At 41.2% G+C, this 16,303-nt stretch overlaps 1 protein-coding gene across 2 annotated transcripts in view; it reads right to left on the reverse strand.

Moving 5' to 3' along the window:
- Nucleotides 1-259: 259 nt before the first annotated feature.
- Nucleotides 260-16,303, reverse strand: part of STK33 (serine/threonine kinase 33) — a 98,821-nt gene continuing 82,777 nt past the window's right edge. Inside the window, exons 12-14 of one of the 2 annotated variants that reach the window (XM_069090888.1) lie at nt 7,767-7,790; nt 6,596-6,679; nt 260-466 (exon numbers count right to left, since the gene is read on the reverse strand). In XM_069090888.1, coding sequence (XP_068946989.1) covers nt 260-466; nt 6,596-6,679; nt 7,767-7,790 — 315 coding nt within the window. The remainder of the gene's footprint in view (nt 467-6,595; nt 6,680-7,766; nt 7,791-16,303) is intronic. The other variant, XM_069090889.1, reaches the window with a different exon arrangement.

Raw genomic sequence — 16,303 nt, forward strand, 5'->3', positions numbered from 1 at the left:
CAGACTGAAAAAATACTTACATTTACCTCTAGTCAGTGACAGCTCTGCTCTGCCAACACTGCTGTGAATGGGTGTTTGTTAACAGGGTACATGTTGCTTTAGGAAGAGCTTCAGGTTTAAACTGATGCAGACAGAGAATTCTGCCCTGACAGGGCAGAGGACAGCTAAAAGGCTCAATCTGACCCTGTCTGTTTTGGCCCTTGTTCCACCAAAAAGAATCCCAGCCCTGGCCCTGTGTTGCACAGAGCTAAAGGATATCTTAAGACTTCTTTTTGATTTTAGATGTGGCAGGGGTTTTGGAGTAGGTTTTTGGTGACAATCCTGGGCTTGGGGTCATGGAGGACTTATCCAACTCCCCCTTTGGTGAAGGTGTAACTGGTTTGGAGGATGGGGAACCCTGAGGGAACATATTTTCTGAATTGTCCATATTCCTCTTTGGACTAGCCATTTTTCCACTAGTAGGGACCTAGAAACAAAAGAAAAGTCCAGAGTGAATTAAAAAAAACATATTGAATATTGATAAGCAAGTAAAAAACTACAAAATTCTTCTGATGTTCAGATGTGGAATGCTAGATAGAATTTTAGGTAAAACAAAATAATGTAAGTATCGTGCTCTGCAAATGTTAAATTGTCGTATAAATGTCAGTAATTTTCTATAGCTATGTAAAACATTGTTATATAACAACAATGATTATTCACATATTAGAGTGCTTTGGGGTTAGCAAAAAGGTTTTCCTTAAAATAATCCTGTGAGACTGTAGGTATATGACCTGTTAATTGCTGTTAATCTCTAGCAAACTGTAGGGGCAGGGACTCAACATGCTGCTATATCATATCACTCCACTGACATTTCTTTCTCAAAGGTCACCAAAGACCCCCTTATCACTAAATCCAGACCACTTCTTGGTCCTTTCCCTCTTTGATCTCCATTTTATAGGGGAAGAAACTGAGGTTCAGAGTGGGGAAGCAATTTTCCCAAGGTCACACAATTAGGAGGTGTCTGAGATGGTTTAAAATTTGAACTTAAGCCTCCTGACTCCATGTCAAGTACTGTTTCTACAGCACCAAGCTGTAAAATAAATATGAAATGTCAATGAAAACTCCTGTTAACAGCTCCATGGAAGCTCGGAATTGTGGACTGTTTGATGTGATGGGAATTGAATAGGTTCAGTTTCAGATCCTCATCTGAGAAAAGAAAATAACCCTTATATGGTGAAGTCCACTTTGACCTGACAGCTCTTATCTGATGTCATCGGTATTTAGAGACATTTCGATCCAGATTCTGTAATTTAGAGGAATGACTTTAAAAGTGCATTTTGACCCCTGCTCAGAGTGATCCTCTTCTTCATGCTCAGGAAATATGTTTCCTGAGCATCAAGGGGATGTGTTTGGACTATTTCCTATTTGCTCCCCATCCACTAGACTGATACCAGTATTTACACCTATCTATTCTCTCCCCTGCAGACTTGAACTATCCTTTAATGTTGAAAAATGATGAACCTGGCATGAAGAAAGTAAACTGATTTCCTTCTATCCACCAAGATGTGTTTAGGAAGAGACTCTTTCCCATTGTATCTTGGCATTCTAAGGAAATCACACAAGTAGTAAGCAATTAAATGGGAATTGAATCACAGCAACTTCATTTTAAAGTTCATTTTAAAAAAACACCCTCTCTTGACCCTTCTAATGCCTCATATTTCTGTTCTGTTTCATTGCCAAACTCCTTGAAAAGTTATCTACATTTGATATCACCCTTTTTTCAGCACAGTCTGAGGGAGGAGGAGGCATGGTGACCCCTACCACCATAAAAGAAAACAATTCCAGGTTGATACCTTGCATGTGACAAGCTTTCAGTTAACAAAGCTTTGGGGTTCATAGGGTAAACAATTAGTAGAAGGGACCTCCCATGTTAACAAGTTCAAATCTCTCATTTTACCGACGAGGGAACTGAGATTTTAAGTGACTTATCCAAGATCAGGATTTGACCCCAGGTCTTCCCGTTCCTTGTCCAGCATTCTACCCACCATGCTGCCATTTACTTTACAACATGAAACAGCAAAGACAATCCAGAGATCTGAATTCAAACCCCTGTCTCTGAACCACTTAGATGGCATGTGAGGTTATCAAATGCTTTACTGAAGCCTCAATATTCTATATTTCTTGATCTAGCTGCCAAAAGGAAACCAAATTTATTTTGCATGACCTATTTCTTGATGAAGTGATACTCTTGGTGACCATCATGTCCATTTCCAAATGCTCTCACACCATCTTTTTAACAATATAGAATTTTACTTGTAACAGAAGTTAAGCTTATTGGCCTAACATCTGCTGACTCCATTCTCTTTCCTTTTTATGAAAGCTTGGACACTTTTTCTTCTCCACTTCCAGATCACTAATAGTGGGGTGAGCCATCTAGGTTTCTCCCAGACTCAGTTCACTCCTAATCTAGTTGTCTACACTAGCTGCTTCTGTGAACTCCTAGCTTTGTTCTTAGCAATGATCATTCCTTTGGATTTTGCTCTTCTCTTCCTCCCCTCTACCCATCCCTATCTAAGATTTCTCTCTCTTTATCCAGATCTGTTAAGGGCAGCTAATTTCTAGAACATCGTATGGGGCAGAGCACTAAAACTCTTCTGTACCACTCTAATTGATATTGCTTTCTCAAAGGTCACCCAAGTCCTATCACCAAAAATCCAGGCCTCTTCTCAGTCCCCTTCTTTGATCACTCTATAGCATTTAAGACAGTTGATCACACTGGCATTTGGTCTCCCTTGTAGTTGTTTGCAAATATTTCCTCCCCTAATCTATATAATTATAAGCTTCTTTGGTGGAGGGGAAAGTGGGGAGGGTTTCTATATCCTATCTTTTTAACTCTGTTGCCTTGCATAGGACCTTGCAAATGGCAGAGTCTTAATAAATATGTGTTGAATTATATGCTACAAACTAATCTTTACCCTAAACCAAAAGAATGAAACATAGCTAATCCGTGACCTCATGGAGTTTAAGATTAGAGCAATACAATTCATTGAAACTATAGGTGAAGAACTCAGGAGAGAAGTCAGGGCTGGACATATAGATCTGAGAGTCATCTTAGAAGTCCTAGGAATATGTGAGATTGCCAAAGCAGAGAGTAGGGAGATGAGAAGACCATGAGATGACCTTTGCCAGGAAAGAGGAAACCATGAAGGAAGGGCTTCTGTGATACGACATGCAGCTGGTTCTCCTCTCACCTCTTTGATTTTGCTTTTTCTGTCTCCTTATCTTAAATCGGGCATTTCTGACTCCAGTCCAATACTCTATCCATGGCACCATGAAAATGCTTAAGATGAACATTTTTCAAAGTTCATCTTATGGGGCATGGTGAAGAAAGATGTCCAAAGACATTGGGGAATTTAGAAGTGAACATTGCTGACCTGGGGCCCCTTTCTTAAATTGGAGGTTCCTGTAGGAATTCCCAATCAGAGGAAGTGGACTCTGGGGTAGAGGAAGAAGGTGGAGGGATCCTCTAAGATGAGAAGACTGTTAGAGAATGGTGGTGAAGGCAGATTCCAGGGTAAGAGTCTGCTATAGCATAGTGCAGAAAGAAGTCCAGAGAGGCAGGAGTAGGATACAAAGATGATAGACTTGACTTCACTTGATGCAACTTCCCTTCTGGCAATTTCATTCACTCCCATAACTTCTCATATTAGTTCTATTCAGATGGTTCTCAATTCCATATCTCCAGCCCTGAATTCTCTCCTGAGCTCTAGAGCCTTAGTCCCAATCCAATTCCACCTCAATATCTCCATATAACTTCAAGGTCAGTTTTGGACAAACTAATCTTTCCCCTAAACCAGACTCACCTGGTCCTTAACCTAGTACAAAAGATCCACCATACCCTTGCTCTACCTACCTTTCCAGCCTTACCTCATGTTCTTCTCTTCGATGAACTCTACACCCAAGCCAAATTAGATTATTCACTGTCCCTGGTCCAGTCCAAGGCTGTCCCCATTCTATGCCTTCGCTCATGCCATTCCTTAACCTAATATGCCCTCTCCACCTTCCTTGTCATTTCTGCTTTATGAAACCCTACTCATATTTTAAGACCCAATTAAAATGCCAGTTCTTTCAAAAAGGTTTCCATGTTGCCCCTGGTCAGAAATGTTCTCTCTCCTTATCTTTTCTGACTTTGACCTTGGCTTAGGTTAGTATCATGGACTGTCCCATACTAGAGTATGTGGAGGGTCTCATCCTCCAATCTCTCCTTCTCCTCTTCTATATTTTAAGTTTTATGAGGAAAGGGACTTTATGTCCCTGGATGCTTTGCACAGAGCATGCAGCTGAATACACATTTATTAAGATCCTACTATTTGCAAGGTTCTATGCTAGGTGAAGGGGATACCAAAATACACTGAACACAGATTTTGCTCTCAAGGTACTTACACTTGAATGGGAGGGGTCAGGGAATGAGCCAAGGATAGAGGAAAAGGCATTATTGAAATAGTGGACCATAGAGTCAAGACTATGTAAGGCAAGAACAAGACTGATATTATGGGATAATAAGGAGAAATCAAAGAACAAAAATTACTGAAGGGGGAAAAATAATAAATATGGAAGGAATAATGGAGCAGAACTGAAAAGACAGGAGATTGCAGTAAGGAAGGAGGATTTCATGGTCCTATATGTTGGAGTTTTAAGGAATGGTGAGTTCTAAAGAATGGCACAGCATATAGATTTGGGCCTGGAGTCAAGAAGACTACTCTTTGTGAATTCAAATCTGCCCTCAGACACTTATTAGCTGTATGGCCCTGGGCAAGTCACTTAACCCTGTTTGCCTCAGTTTCCTCACCTGTAAAATGAGCTGGAGAAGGAAATGGCCAAGAAAACTCCAAATGGGGTCATGGAGAGTTGGATGCAATTGAACAACAACTACACAAAAAAGAGCAATCACCGTAGTTGGTGGCTGAAATAGAGTAGCTAAACAGGAACTGAGGAAGACAAGACATCATAAGGGTCACTGGGATGTAAACTGAAGTCTCTAAGAGGTTAACAATAGGAAAAGATGTGGAAAGGAAAAGTGAACCAGATGCCAAAGTCATGAGAAAAGATGGAAAGGAGTCCAAGAGACTAGTCTGTGGCATAGACCAGGCTTGGGGGAAGGTGGAATGGTTGAATGAAATGAACTTTAAAAGAGAAAAGGCTATTAAGTGATGTTGGCAGAGCAAAGACTTGGACGCAGCAGTGGCTTTGGAGTGACATGGTGACTGTTACTGTGCTAATTCTCTCCCCAGGACTTGCCAGGAGGTGGGGGGCAGGGGGGAGGAGAATAAGCAGCCAACAATGAAGAGGGCTGCCACAGATTTGGAGCTCTCAGGAGACAGCCCCATTTCAATACATGCAAGCCAGCAGGAGTACAGCAGGGAAAAGCTTGAGGATGATGAGGAGTTTGTCAACAATGGAACAGTTTCCCAAGGGCATAGGAGAGAAGATGGGCAAGAAAGAGGAGAGACTAAGGGAGTGAACAGGAGGGAGGATACAGGGAGAGGTAGTGAGGGGACAGGGCTTGTGCCGATCGCAGTTCATCTGGCTAACTGGGAGTAGGAGAATGGGACATTTGGAGCTACAATAGCAGTATCACCAAACATGTGCTTACCAGGGAAGCCATCCCCAGACTACTTTCTAATAGTACAACCTGATACTTGAGCTGATACTTTTTAAATAATCTCTTTATTACCAAGTAAAGATTTGAAAAACCACAAAAAATCCTCTTTTCTATAGCGTTTTACTCCAAAGGAACTGTTGATTCACTTTCCTGGATTTTCTTTCAAGGGGCGGATGTGATTCTTAAGATTTTCTAATGGGTTCTAAAGACTTTAGTTACTTTTTATAATGGTAAGAAAACACACAGACACACACACATTGTTTCTGTCTATTTAAGGATTAGTTGTTTTGTGGAGTGCACGAATAGCATGCCTAATATGATTAATTGTGTTTGTGAAAACCGCATGTGGGGGGGGGGGGAGGGGGGGGTGAGATTTACATTGCCAGGGGGCAGTTAGAAAAAGAAAGTCAGCTGGGAATACTGTCTCAGGTGACTGGTCAAACAGCCTAACAGCAAGGTTTGTTTATAAAAAAACAGTAACATCTTGAGGTTTTTTTCCATAAGACTCATCAGCGAGAGTGTCATTATCCCCAGAAAAGTTGTGACTTGCCCAAAGTCACCCAGCTAGCAAGAGAACAAGTTGAGAAATAAAACCAGTTTTCCTGACTCTGAGACAGGACTCACTGCTACATAGCTGTCCGCCTCTCCAAAACGTCCAATTAAGATAATAATGTTTCAATTATTGTAATTGCTGTAAAACAGCACTGGTCAGGGCAATATTACGTGGTACACACTTTTATGGTGGCATTCATCAAGAGGTGAACGCTGTTAGAAATAACCAGTTCATAAAAATCCATTCTCTACCCACATGACCCTGAAAAGGTGGTTGGCCCCCTCTTGCTCCAATCTGAAGCTCTCTTGGGAACAGAATTTCAAATGTTTTTGCTATGTATAATATGATCAGAATAGAAATGAAAATGCAATCACTTTTTTTTCATTTAAAAATGTACTCACATTACTAGATGGCCTAAAGTTTGCATTTTTCTTCTTCACTGTCCCATTTGTTAATGTACTTGCGTTATTTTTTTTCTTGCTGACCTGCAAAATACAAAAAAAAAAAAAAAGAAACTATAGTGCAAGAAGGAAAATACTGGAAAGTGCTTCTTTTCCACTGGCTAAGCATTTGGGGGTATCAAAGAATCACTGAATTTCAGACTTGGATGGGATACTCATCAATCAATCCATACTGAACCATATGAACCAATCAGTTCAATCTATAGCTAAAAAAAAAAAAGACCCCAGCTACAACACACACCAAATGGCTCTACAAGCAAAGGTTGGTGATGGTGCTTTTTACTTTACATGATACCTTAAACAATTTACATGCCTATTAAGAAACTCCTAAATTGGGGTGGCTGGGTGGTGCAGTGAACAGAGCACCAGCTCTGGAGTCAGGAGGACCTGAGTTCAAATCTGGACTCAGACACTTAACATTTACTAGCTGTGTGACCTTGGGCAAGTCACTTAACCTCAATTGCCCTGTCTTCCCTCCTACAAAAAGTAAAAAATAAAAATAAAAAACAAACCTCTAAATTTTCAGGTGAATTGGGAAAAACATCCCCTAGTTCCCCCCAAAATATTTTCTAATTTGATGTGGAATTACCTCCAGCCTCCCTCAAATGGGTTCTTCCTTCAGTCAGCAGGGGGAGAGGTACACTTGATTATGTGCCTTTTGTGTTTTAAAAACCAGTAACATTAACCCCATTTTAAAGTTAGTCCTAAAATAAATTGAAAACTGACTGTGAAGAAGTAAATCACAACTGTTTCTCACTTGAGGAGAGATGATCAGTTCACTGATTACATTATAGGTTCTCTCATCTTCACACATTTCTTATAAATGAGGAGTGGCTTCTGTTGGTGATATTTGCTAGGTTTTAATTCTGTTGTTTAGAAAACTGGGACAGCTGGGGGAGTTCTCACAAGAGAACGTTTGAGTCCTTTTCTTAAAAAAATCTTTTATTGGAATTAACCCTTTTATTTAAATCCTCTTTAGATTCTCACTTGCCAGCCTTAAACCTGAGAAACATTATGTCAGAAAACTATTGTCAGCCTCATCAACAACCTCACTTCTATGTGTGTATGTGTGTGTGGGGGGGAATTATGATTATAAAGCACTTTAACATACCTTCATTCGATCCTCTTGGGATTCCTAGAAGGGAAATAGTTCAAGTATTTATTTTATTTATTTATTATGTTACAAGTATTTATTTTATTCATTATCTGAGCAGTCTAATAATGTACTTAGGTCACATAAGTGACGGTATTAGTTTCTTCTGAATCACAACTTTATTTCTTAAGGGTAGTGCATTATTTTTTCCTCTGAAAGTAATTTTCCTATAAAGATACTAATTTAGAGCCTTGTCTATATGAGTACAACCAATCCTAGATTGTTTAGGGCCCGATTTTCTGGGCTGTGAATGATCTTTGTTCTTTTTCTGCTACACTTTCTGGCTTGTGAGATTCTCCCCAGAACCAATGCTTGGCCTAGAATTATTTCATTTCTTCATAAAAAAAGATGGTGGAGGAATTCAGATTAAAGTCTCCGAGTCTAGGCAAGGTAGACAGTCACCTGGAGTCCAACATGGGAGTGCAACTAGAGACCATTTTAATGATTTTTAAAATAAATGCACATATTTTAATGCTGAAAACCATACCCTCTGTGGCTTTAGTATAGGTATTTATTTTTAAAAGAAGCCTGACATGATGAAAAAGCACTGGATTTTGGTCCAAGGATGTGGGCTTGAATCTGTGTGGGGGATCTAGTCTATCTAGGCCTCAGTTGCCCCATCTGTAAAATGAGGGGGATGGTCTATATGATCTCTAAGGTCTTTTCCAGTGCTCAATCCTATCATTTGCATGAGGCTTCAAACAGGGAACGTATGTTCATAGGTTTTCACCAGAAGAGTTTGTCAGTATCACTGATATGATATACCAAGTACAACTGGAAAAGGGATTCCTTGAGTACAAAGAAGTTTCACAAATGTTCCTGTTTGTGGGTGATACTATGCTCATTTCAATGAGTCCCAAGAAGACAAGACTTCTTCAATGAGATCTGTGGGGAAGCAATAACATACATCTGACAGACTGAGACATGTCATGGGTATGCAAAGTAGGCCAGTGGACCAAGAGTCAGACTCAGAGTCAGAAAGACCTGAATTCAAGTCCTACCACTGATATGTGACCTTGGGCAAAACTGAACGTCTCAGTGCCCCCCTCCCTCAGACAGCTCTCTAACACTTTTAAGTTGGAGGTGAGTTGCTGATGTGTATCAGTGGAAAGAAACTCCAGAGTTGGACTCTCCCACTTCTCTGAAATCACAGGCTCTCAGCGACGAAAGAACATGAAGTTGAACGGGCGGTTTGCTGAGCTGGTTCACCAGAACACATAACTGGGTCTTTGTCAGTGCTGCAACCTGGAGATGACCTGAGCCCAGAACTGAAGAGGAGGGATGGATCTGGGTGACACTGCACTGGGGAAACCCTGCAGAAATTCTAGTCATGTGACATTGATCCTCATCTTAACAGTCCGCCATTTTCACACAATTTTCTTCTGCTGTTGCTATGTGACTATAAGTCATGGTGTACTACAAGCCTAGAAGAATAAAAATTGCAGGGGCTGCTCTCCAAATGGCAGTGGAGAGACTCGTGGCAAACATAAGGAGGAGGTAGTATATTTCCAATGATCATTTGCATGCAAGACTTGGCCTAGAAGACATTATTAGGAACTAATGACCAGAAAAGGAGGTAGGCCTGTCCCACTGAAAGGATAAGGGATGGACAGGGGTGGACAGCCCATGGGTTGCACTGGGGTCCACAAGCATATATTGCTACAGAACAGCCAGAAGAAAATCTGTAATTCATTGGATGATCCTCTATGGTGAATTATGGCAAGACATGTAGAGGAATTGCATGGGATTAGAGGAAATGAATATGAAAGGTGTATCCAAGCTGATGAAATCGCCAATCCCTTGAAGTATTGAAGAAGTCACATTTCATGTGTAGCAATAAACACTCAGCATGTCTGGTGGACAGTAATCTCCCAGGGGTGCAATTTTTCAACATCACACAAACACCTGTTCCCACCCTGCTTTATTTACTAAGGCCTTCAGAATGGTGAAATGCCAAGTCAATAGAGAGACAAAGCAGGAAGTTCTCATGAGATAATGGAAGAAATGTGGCAGATGAGCTTCAACATGAAAAAGTATGAGGTATTAAGGAAAAATAAACCAAGCCAGAGTCATAGAATCATACCAAGAGTAGCAATCCAAGAAATGGATTAGAGAATCAGGAAAGACTTAAGGCCAGCATTTTTCCATTAGAAAAGCCAACAAAATTCTGGGGATCATCAGAAAAAACCTTGGAAATTAAACATAGCATTACCCTTCCCTTGTACACCTCCATTCATTTAATAAACATTTATTATGCACCTACTATGTGAAAAGCACTATGGTGGAAAATAGGGGAAGCAAAGATAAATGAGAAAGTTTTTCCTCACAATGGGCTGTCAGTCTAGTTGAGGAGAGAAGACAAGGAAACAGATAACTAGAATACAAATTATGATAAAATAGGTACACCAAGGGAGTGTAAGGGTGGAGGCAAGTGAGTAAAGCAATCAGATCCTCCTTCCCATTTAAAGTAAGTGATAAGATGCCATAACCTGATGGTTTTGTCAGGTGAGAACTCATCCTGATTTTTCACAAAGTGTACCTAGGTACATCAGGAAGTCTGTTCCCAGTGACTGAGTGACCTAGCCACACCCTCTTGAGCATGTAGAAAACCACCAAGCTAGTTGACATTGGAGATTTGAGTGCCTCTGAGAAGCAGACAACTGGGGGGGGGAGGTGGGAGAACAAAGATGTTCCCTCCACCCCCAACCCCCTTCCCCCTCCCCCTGGCTGAAGAAGTTGCTTGAACATTGAAGTGTCCAGAGGATTTGAACTTGTTCTTCAGCATCCTCAGAATGGCTGGCAGCAGTGTCTGCAATGGGAGCCAAGAACAAATAGACCATGCAGCACACCTATGGAGGAACATCTTGAAGACTTCTTTATCACGCATGCTCTCCAAGCTTAAGCACAGTTTCCCCCTAGACTCTGTATGTACCCATGGAAGGATATGACACAGGTATTTTGGGGAAATGTTTGTACCACTTGTACCAATTATACCACCTCAGTAAATACTCCTTTTGGAAAGCTAATTAAGTCTGGCTAACTAATTGACATCAGATGATAATCATGAGGAAACACACTAGAAGGGGGCTCTTGTGTTATAACTTTAGAAAGATACCCTTAAACCCTTCTGGGCTACTCAAAAGCCCTAAAGGCTTTAAAGTCCTAGTAGCCACCTTCTGGGGATCCAATCTGTCCTTGTAAGTGGAGGTAGGGATAAGGACTAACCCCCCCCCCCCCCGCCAGAGTCTACATGCCTAACAGGAGCATAAAATATTATGAGATTAGATGACAGAGATCACTTCCAGCCAAGGTGAATAAGAAACCTTCACAGTAGGTGGAATATGAACTGGACATTAAAGTATGTTGACATTTAGAGCTGTGGGAAGGTACACTGAGAGTCAGAAAACGTTTTAGTTGTAGAAAACAGTAAAGACCTGATAATAAGGGTCTATAGGTTGTGTCTGGAGGACAGCAAATTGTCCAATTGATTAGAGGGTAGAGTATGTGCAGAGAGGTAAGGCTGGAGAGAAAAGGCTAGAGTTAGGTTGTGGATGCCAGATTAAGGGGCCAAGGTAGGGGCCACTGAAGGATTTTGAACAAGGGAGATCAATATAATAGGATCAAAAGATCATAGACTTATATTGAGAGCTGAAAAAATTTGATGGAAGCCATCACATCAAACTCCTTCTTTTTATAGATGAAGAAAAGCATTCATAGAGATGTTCTGATTTCCTCAGGGTCATACAACTAGTAAGTGTCTAAGGTGAGTCATTAACCCAGGTCTTCTTGATTCTAAGTTTCCTCTCCACTATACAATGCTGTCCAACTCCATTTGAGTCGATAAACATTTTTTAAGTGTCTACCATATGCAAAGCATGAGGCTAAGAGCTGGGGACACAGGACAGTTCCTTCCCTCATGGAGCTTACATGGAGGGAGTTGTTATACATACAACATATACTACACCAATGAGTTATCATAACAGATAGAATGTAAGAGCAAAGGAGGGATCCAGACTCAGTACAAGGAAGGAATCATCTCAACTGTGGCTGGGGTGGGAGTGTCAGGGAAGGCCTCATGGAGAAGGTGACACCTGCACTGGCCTTAGAGAGAAATCTTTCAGAAGGCAGGGATGAAGAGAGAGGGTGCTCTAAGTACAGGGAAGGCTATGTTAGTACCCAGCAGCAAAGGTGGGAAGCTGGGGCATGATGGTAGAAGGGGAAGAGTCCTGACTCTGTAGTCAGAAGATGTAGTTTCAAAAGGTACCCATGACATGAAATGTGCAGCATAAGCAAGCCACCTCACCCCGCCTCCAGCTCAGGCTCTTCATCTGTAAAATAGGGGCAGAAGTGGCCATTGAGCTTCATTCCAACTCAACGTTTACAATCTTAGAAGATCTATGATTGTGTCTGTATGTGAGAAAGACACGGGTCAGCATTCTGAAATCTAGATTTGATCGAGTCACAATGCTGCCACATCTGGTGTTCAGTAAACATTCTGGGTTGATTATGGAACCAGAGCACAATAATAACTTACATGTTTAGAGAGATTTAAGGTTTATGAGTACTTTGCTTCACAAGGAGCCTGTGAGATACATAGCGAAAGTGTCATTGACCCAATTTAAAGTTGAGGAAGGGAGGGTCTGAGAGGCTGCCCCGGTCTAAGTATCAGCCAAGGGAGGAACTTGGTTCTGCCTTCAAGTTCATTTCTCTTTTTCCCTACACCTCCCTGCCTGTTTGTGTTGACCAAATGACATTGGGAGAAGGGGAGAAATAGTGAAGTATTGTGTACTCTAGACTTTTTAGAGCTTTTTAGATTGCCTTGTCCAACTCCACCATTTTGCAGATCAGAAAACTCCATCTCTGAGAGATGAAGTCATTTGCTTAAACTCATAAAAGTAATAATTGGGTATTTCTTTAAATAAGAAAATTCTTCCATATAGAAAAATAAAGGCTAAGAAGATACCTATCTGGTCAAAGACCATAAAATCCTAATGGGTGTGCACAGAAGAAAGACAGCTTTATTTGCCAAAATCTAGAAACACTAGTACTAAGGTGGGTTCCTGGTCCCCTCCACCCACCCAATAACATCCACCCCTTCCTTCAGAATACTGTCAGACAAAATCTGGTGACTGTTCTAGGTTCATTCCAACCTTAAGATTCTCTGATGCAGTGACTTTGAGTCACTGGGCCAAATTCTCTCAGCGCAAATGATTAATTTCCAAAGGGGACACCATGTGTGCAAGGGGAGATATGCTCTAAGAAAATTGGGGCTAAATATACATATCTTGTTATTCACTGGCATAACTTTAACCTGATGAACTCATCTGGTGATAATGGATGCAAAACCTGTAAGCTCTAGGCGTATCATTGCGAGTTAATACCAGGGCATGATTACGAGAAACTGTTACCATTTCTCTGAATTTTGAGTAAAAATACATGCTATTTAAGTAAAGTGGTTTATCACCATAGCAACCATCTCTAGAGTCATATTAAAATTATAGACCAATATGGAGTCCAAAGTGCCAGAACATTCAACTACAACTTCTGTCCCATGGTTTTACTAGGTACTAGCCATTCACCTCCTGGAAAAAATCCCACTGTTTCCAGAAGGACAAGGAAAGAGCAAACAAGAGGACTACATTATTGGTACTTCCTGAAGCAGAGGGTTTGCTTCTCCAACCTTTTCCAGGCTCCAGCTCCAGCCTGGGAGATATGAGTTCTGCATGGATTTAATAGAAATGAAATCTAACTTGTAAGTTAGTCAGGGATGCCAGTTTCTTTCAGCCCCAGCATATGGGGACTAATTCCATGGTCTTGATTCAGTAAGCAGGGCCCGAAGAACTAAGCCCGTTGACATTAATGCCTGTGACATATGTGTCCCAAGTAAGGGGGGGAAATCCATCTAAAATGATGAGCTCTCTAAAACAGCAAGCTGGACAATTTTATTAAAAGCAAGATTCAGACACGCTCATTTTCATTTCAACGTACAGGAAAAGAGAGAATAGGAAGGGAAAGACATTAGGCTGCACAATCCTGACTAGGACTGATACTCTTCTGGGATTGAAATGATGTTCATTGCAACCCAACTCCACTGGGCAGGATCTATATGGAGAGTGTATTAAAGCCTGATAACCAAGCTGCTCTTATATGTGCAGTTTGAGGGAGGTAACCACTCAGGGAGAAAAGAAAACAAATGTGCCTTAAGGAGGGACTAACAGATCACTCCAAACCCTAGTGGCCTTTCAATAGCCTTCTGGGACACTATAACAGGCAAATGGATGCAACTGGCATAAAGGAATCAAGAAGGGAATGGGGAATGGGTCTTCTGAAAAAGGCTTTGGGTTACTTGTGCCAGGGTCCCTGGCTGCTGCATGCCAGGATCTTGCAGTTTCCTACACAAGGACGACCAAGGAAGAGCTCCAGGGGTGTCGTCCAGGGCACAGTGGCTCCTGACCTTGCAACAGGGTCATCACAAAGATATATGCCCTTTAGTGCACTCTCTGTTTAAGACCTCAGGCATGCCATAGCACAGCCCACCGGACGAGACTTTTGCCAGGAACCCAAACAAAAGAGACACAGGCAAAGCCATCATGCCAACCAGATTATCCAGAATTTCATTACTCTCCAACACAGAGGCCTCGCCTGCCCCTTTTGTTCTTCAGTCTTCTGACACCTCCTGTTTAATCAGCACAGAATAATGGTTGGCCTAACCAGTAGCCCAGGAGCCTGGATTCTGCCTACTTTTATCTGTTGCCTGCAGGCAGCTTCAGAGTAATAGAGAAGCTAGTGCCCTTGTAAAGGATATTGGGAGCAGCTGCTGCCATACCCCTGCGTCCACAGATCAACTGCTCTGACTTCTAGATCATAGTAAAATCCTGGGAGACTAAGAAGACTCTGCCAAATGGGATAGGATGAGAGGACCGTAATCATGTGGGCAGTGTGCATGCTACTGTCCACACATGACTAGTTCCCACTCTTCCCAAGAGAACAGGGTTGACATTGCCTTTGAAAATGAAGGGAAATAACATAGCTCACTTTTCTAAAGACTGACTCCACCAAGAATTCTGATTTACATTCCCTAACAATGTGTTTCTATGTCACCAAGATGCATGTTCCCCTAACGATGTGTGGTGGGCCTCTCTTACTTTGGCAGTCAGGTGATGGTTGACTTAATTGTTCTTCTTTGTGACAATGAAAGGAGTCTTTACCGTAGAGAGGGGAAAGCAGGAAATTTTTATGGTGTAAAAAACAACAAATATCAATATAACTTAGAAAATATGTTCTAGGAAAGGTTGAATTTATCTTCCTCCCCCACCAGGGCCAGAAAATTTTTTAAAAAAGGAATTATAGGTGTATGCAAGAGAGCATTGTCTAGTGGGAATGAAACGAAAACACTTTAGGATACAAGAGACTTGTCCTGAATCCCTCCCAGCTTTCTTGCTCACTAATTGTAGGGTCTCAGTTAAATCACTTCCTCTCTCTTGCCTCCTCCTCTGCAGAATGAGGAGCATGGAGCCATCATCTAAAAATTCCTTTTTTGACTCTAACATCCTATGGTTTCATGGTAACTTTGCCCATATGTCTTGGGTTGTTTCAGTCATGTCTGACTCTCCCTGACTCCATTTGGGGTTTTCTAGGCAAAGATACTGGAATGGTTTGCCATTTCCTCTTCCAGCTCATTTTATACCTGAGGAAGTTAAGGTAAAAAGGGTGAAGTGATTTACCCAGGGTTACACAGCCAGTATGCGTCTGAGACCATTGAATTCAGGAAAATGAGTCTTCCTGACTTTAGGCCTAGCATTCTATCCACTGTGGCACTTAGCTGTCCCCTGCATATGTCTGGTAAGCTGAAATTGAGTTAGATTTTGCTAAAAATAAGATTTCTCTCATCCCATTGAATTGAATATTTTTTTAAATGTGACTTCTTTTATGACAAAGTAATGCACTATACTTTAATTTCAAGCTAATAGAAAACTATTTTCTATGAAGATCTTGCTTTCTTGGCTGTATGTTTTCAAATTTATGGGAAGAGATCTTCCTGCAAAGGAATACTACACAAATACATGAGTACTGTAGTCATTGCATAAATTATTTTTTTTAAGTTTCTGAGGGCCAGACACATCATCTTTTTTTTTCATAGTTTAAAGTGTCAATTACACTGACAGGCAATATCCCTCCAAAAGCACAAGTTTAATAGGCCATCCTTTCACTAAGCAAAAATCATTGCCCAAGGATTTCATCTTATATTTGCATTACTCTAGTTCATTCAGGACTGTGGCCAATGAATACTGTGACAACTAGGGATGCTCTTCATTTATGAAATGCCAAAGCAAGAAATCCGAAATCCGGACAGTTCTGATTCATGAGATGATTTCATTCCTTTGTGCCAGCCCTCTCCCCTCCCTGTCATTGTTAGGGGCCAACTTAATTGGCAGACTCAATAATTTCACTCCAGTTGTCTTTGCAGCTTAATAAGTAATGACAGAATTTTATCA

The sequence above is a fragment of the Petaurus breviceps genome, unplaced genomic scaffold, assembly GCF_028583685.1.
Source record: "Petaurus breviceps papuanus isolate PSGF00001 unplaced genomic scaffold, PetGlider_PUasm1.0 188, whole genome shotgun sequence".
In the NCBI taxonomy this organism is placed as follows: Eukaryota; Metazoa; Chordata; class Mammalia; order Diprotodontia; family Petauridae; genus Petaurus; species Petaurus breviceps.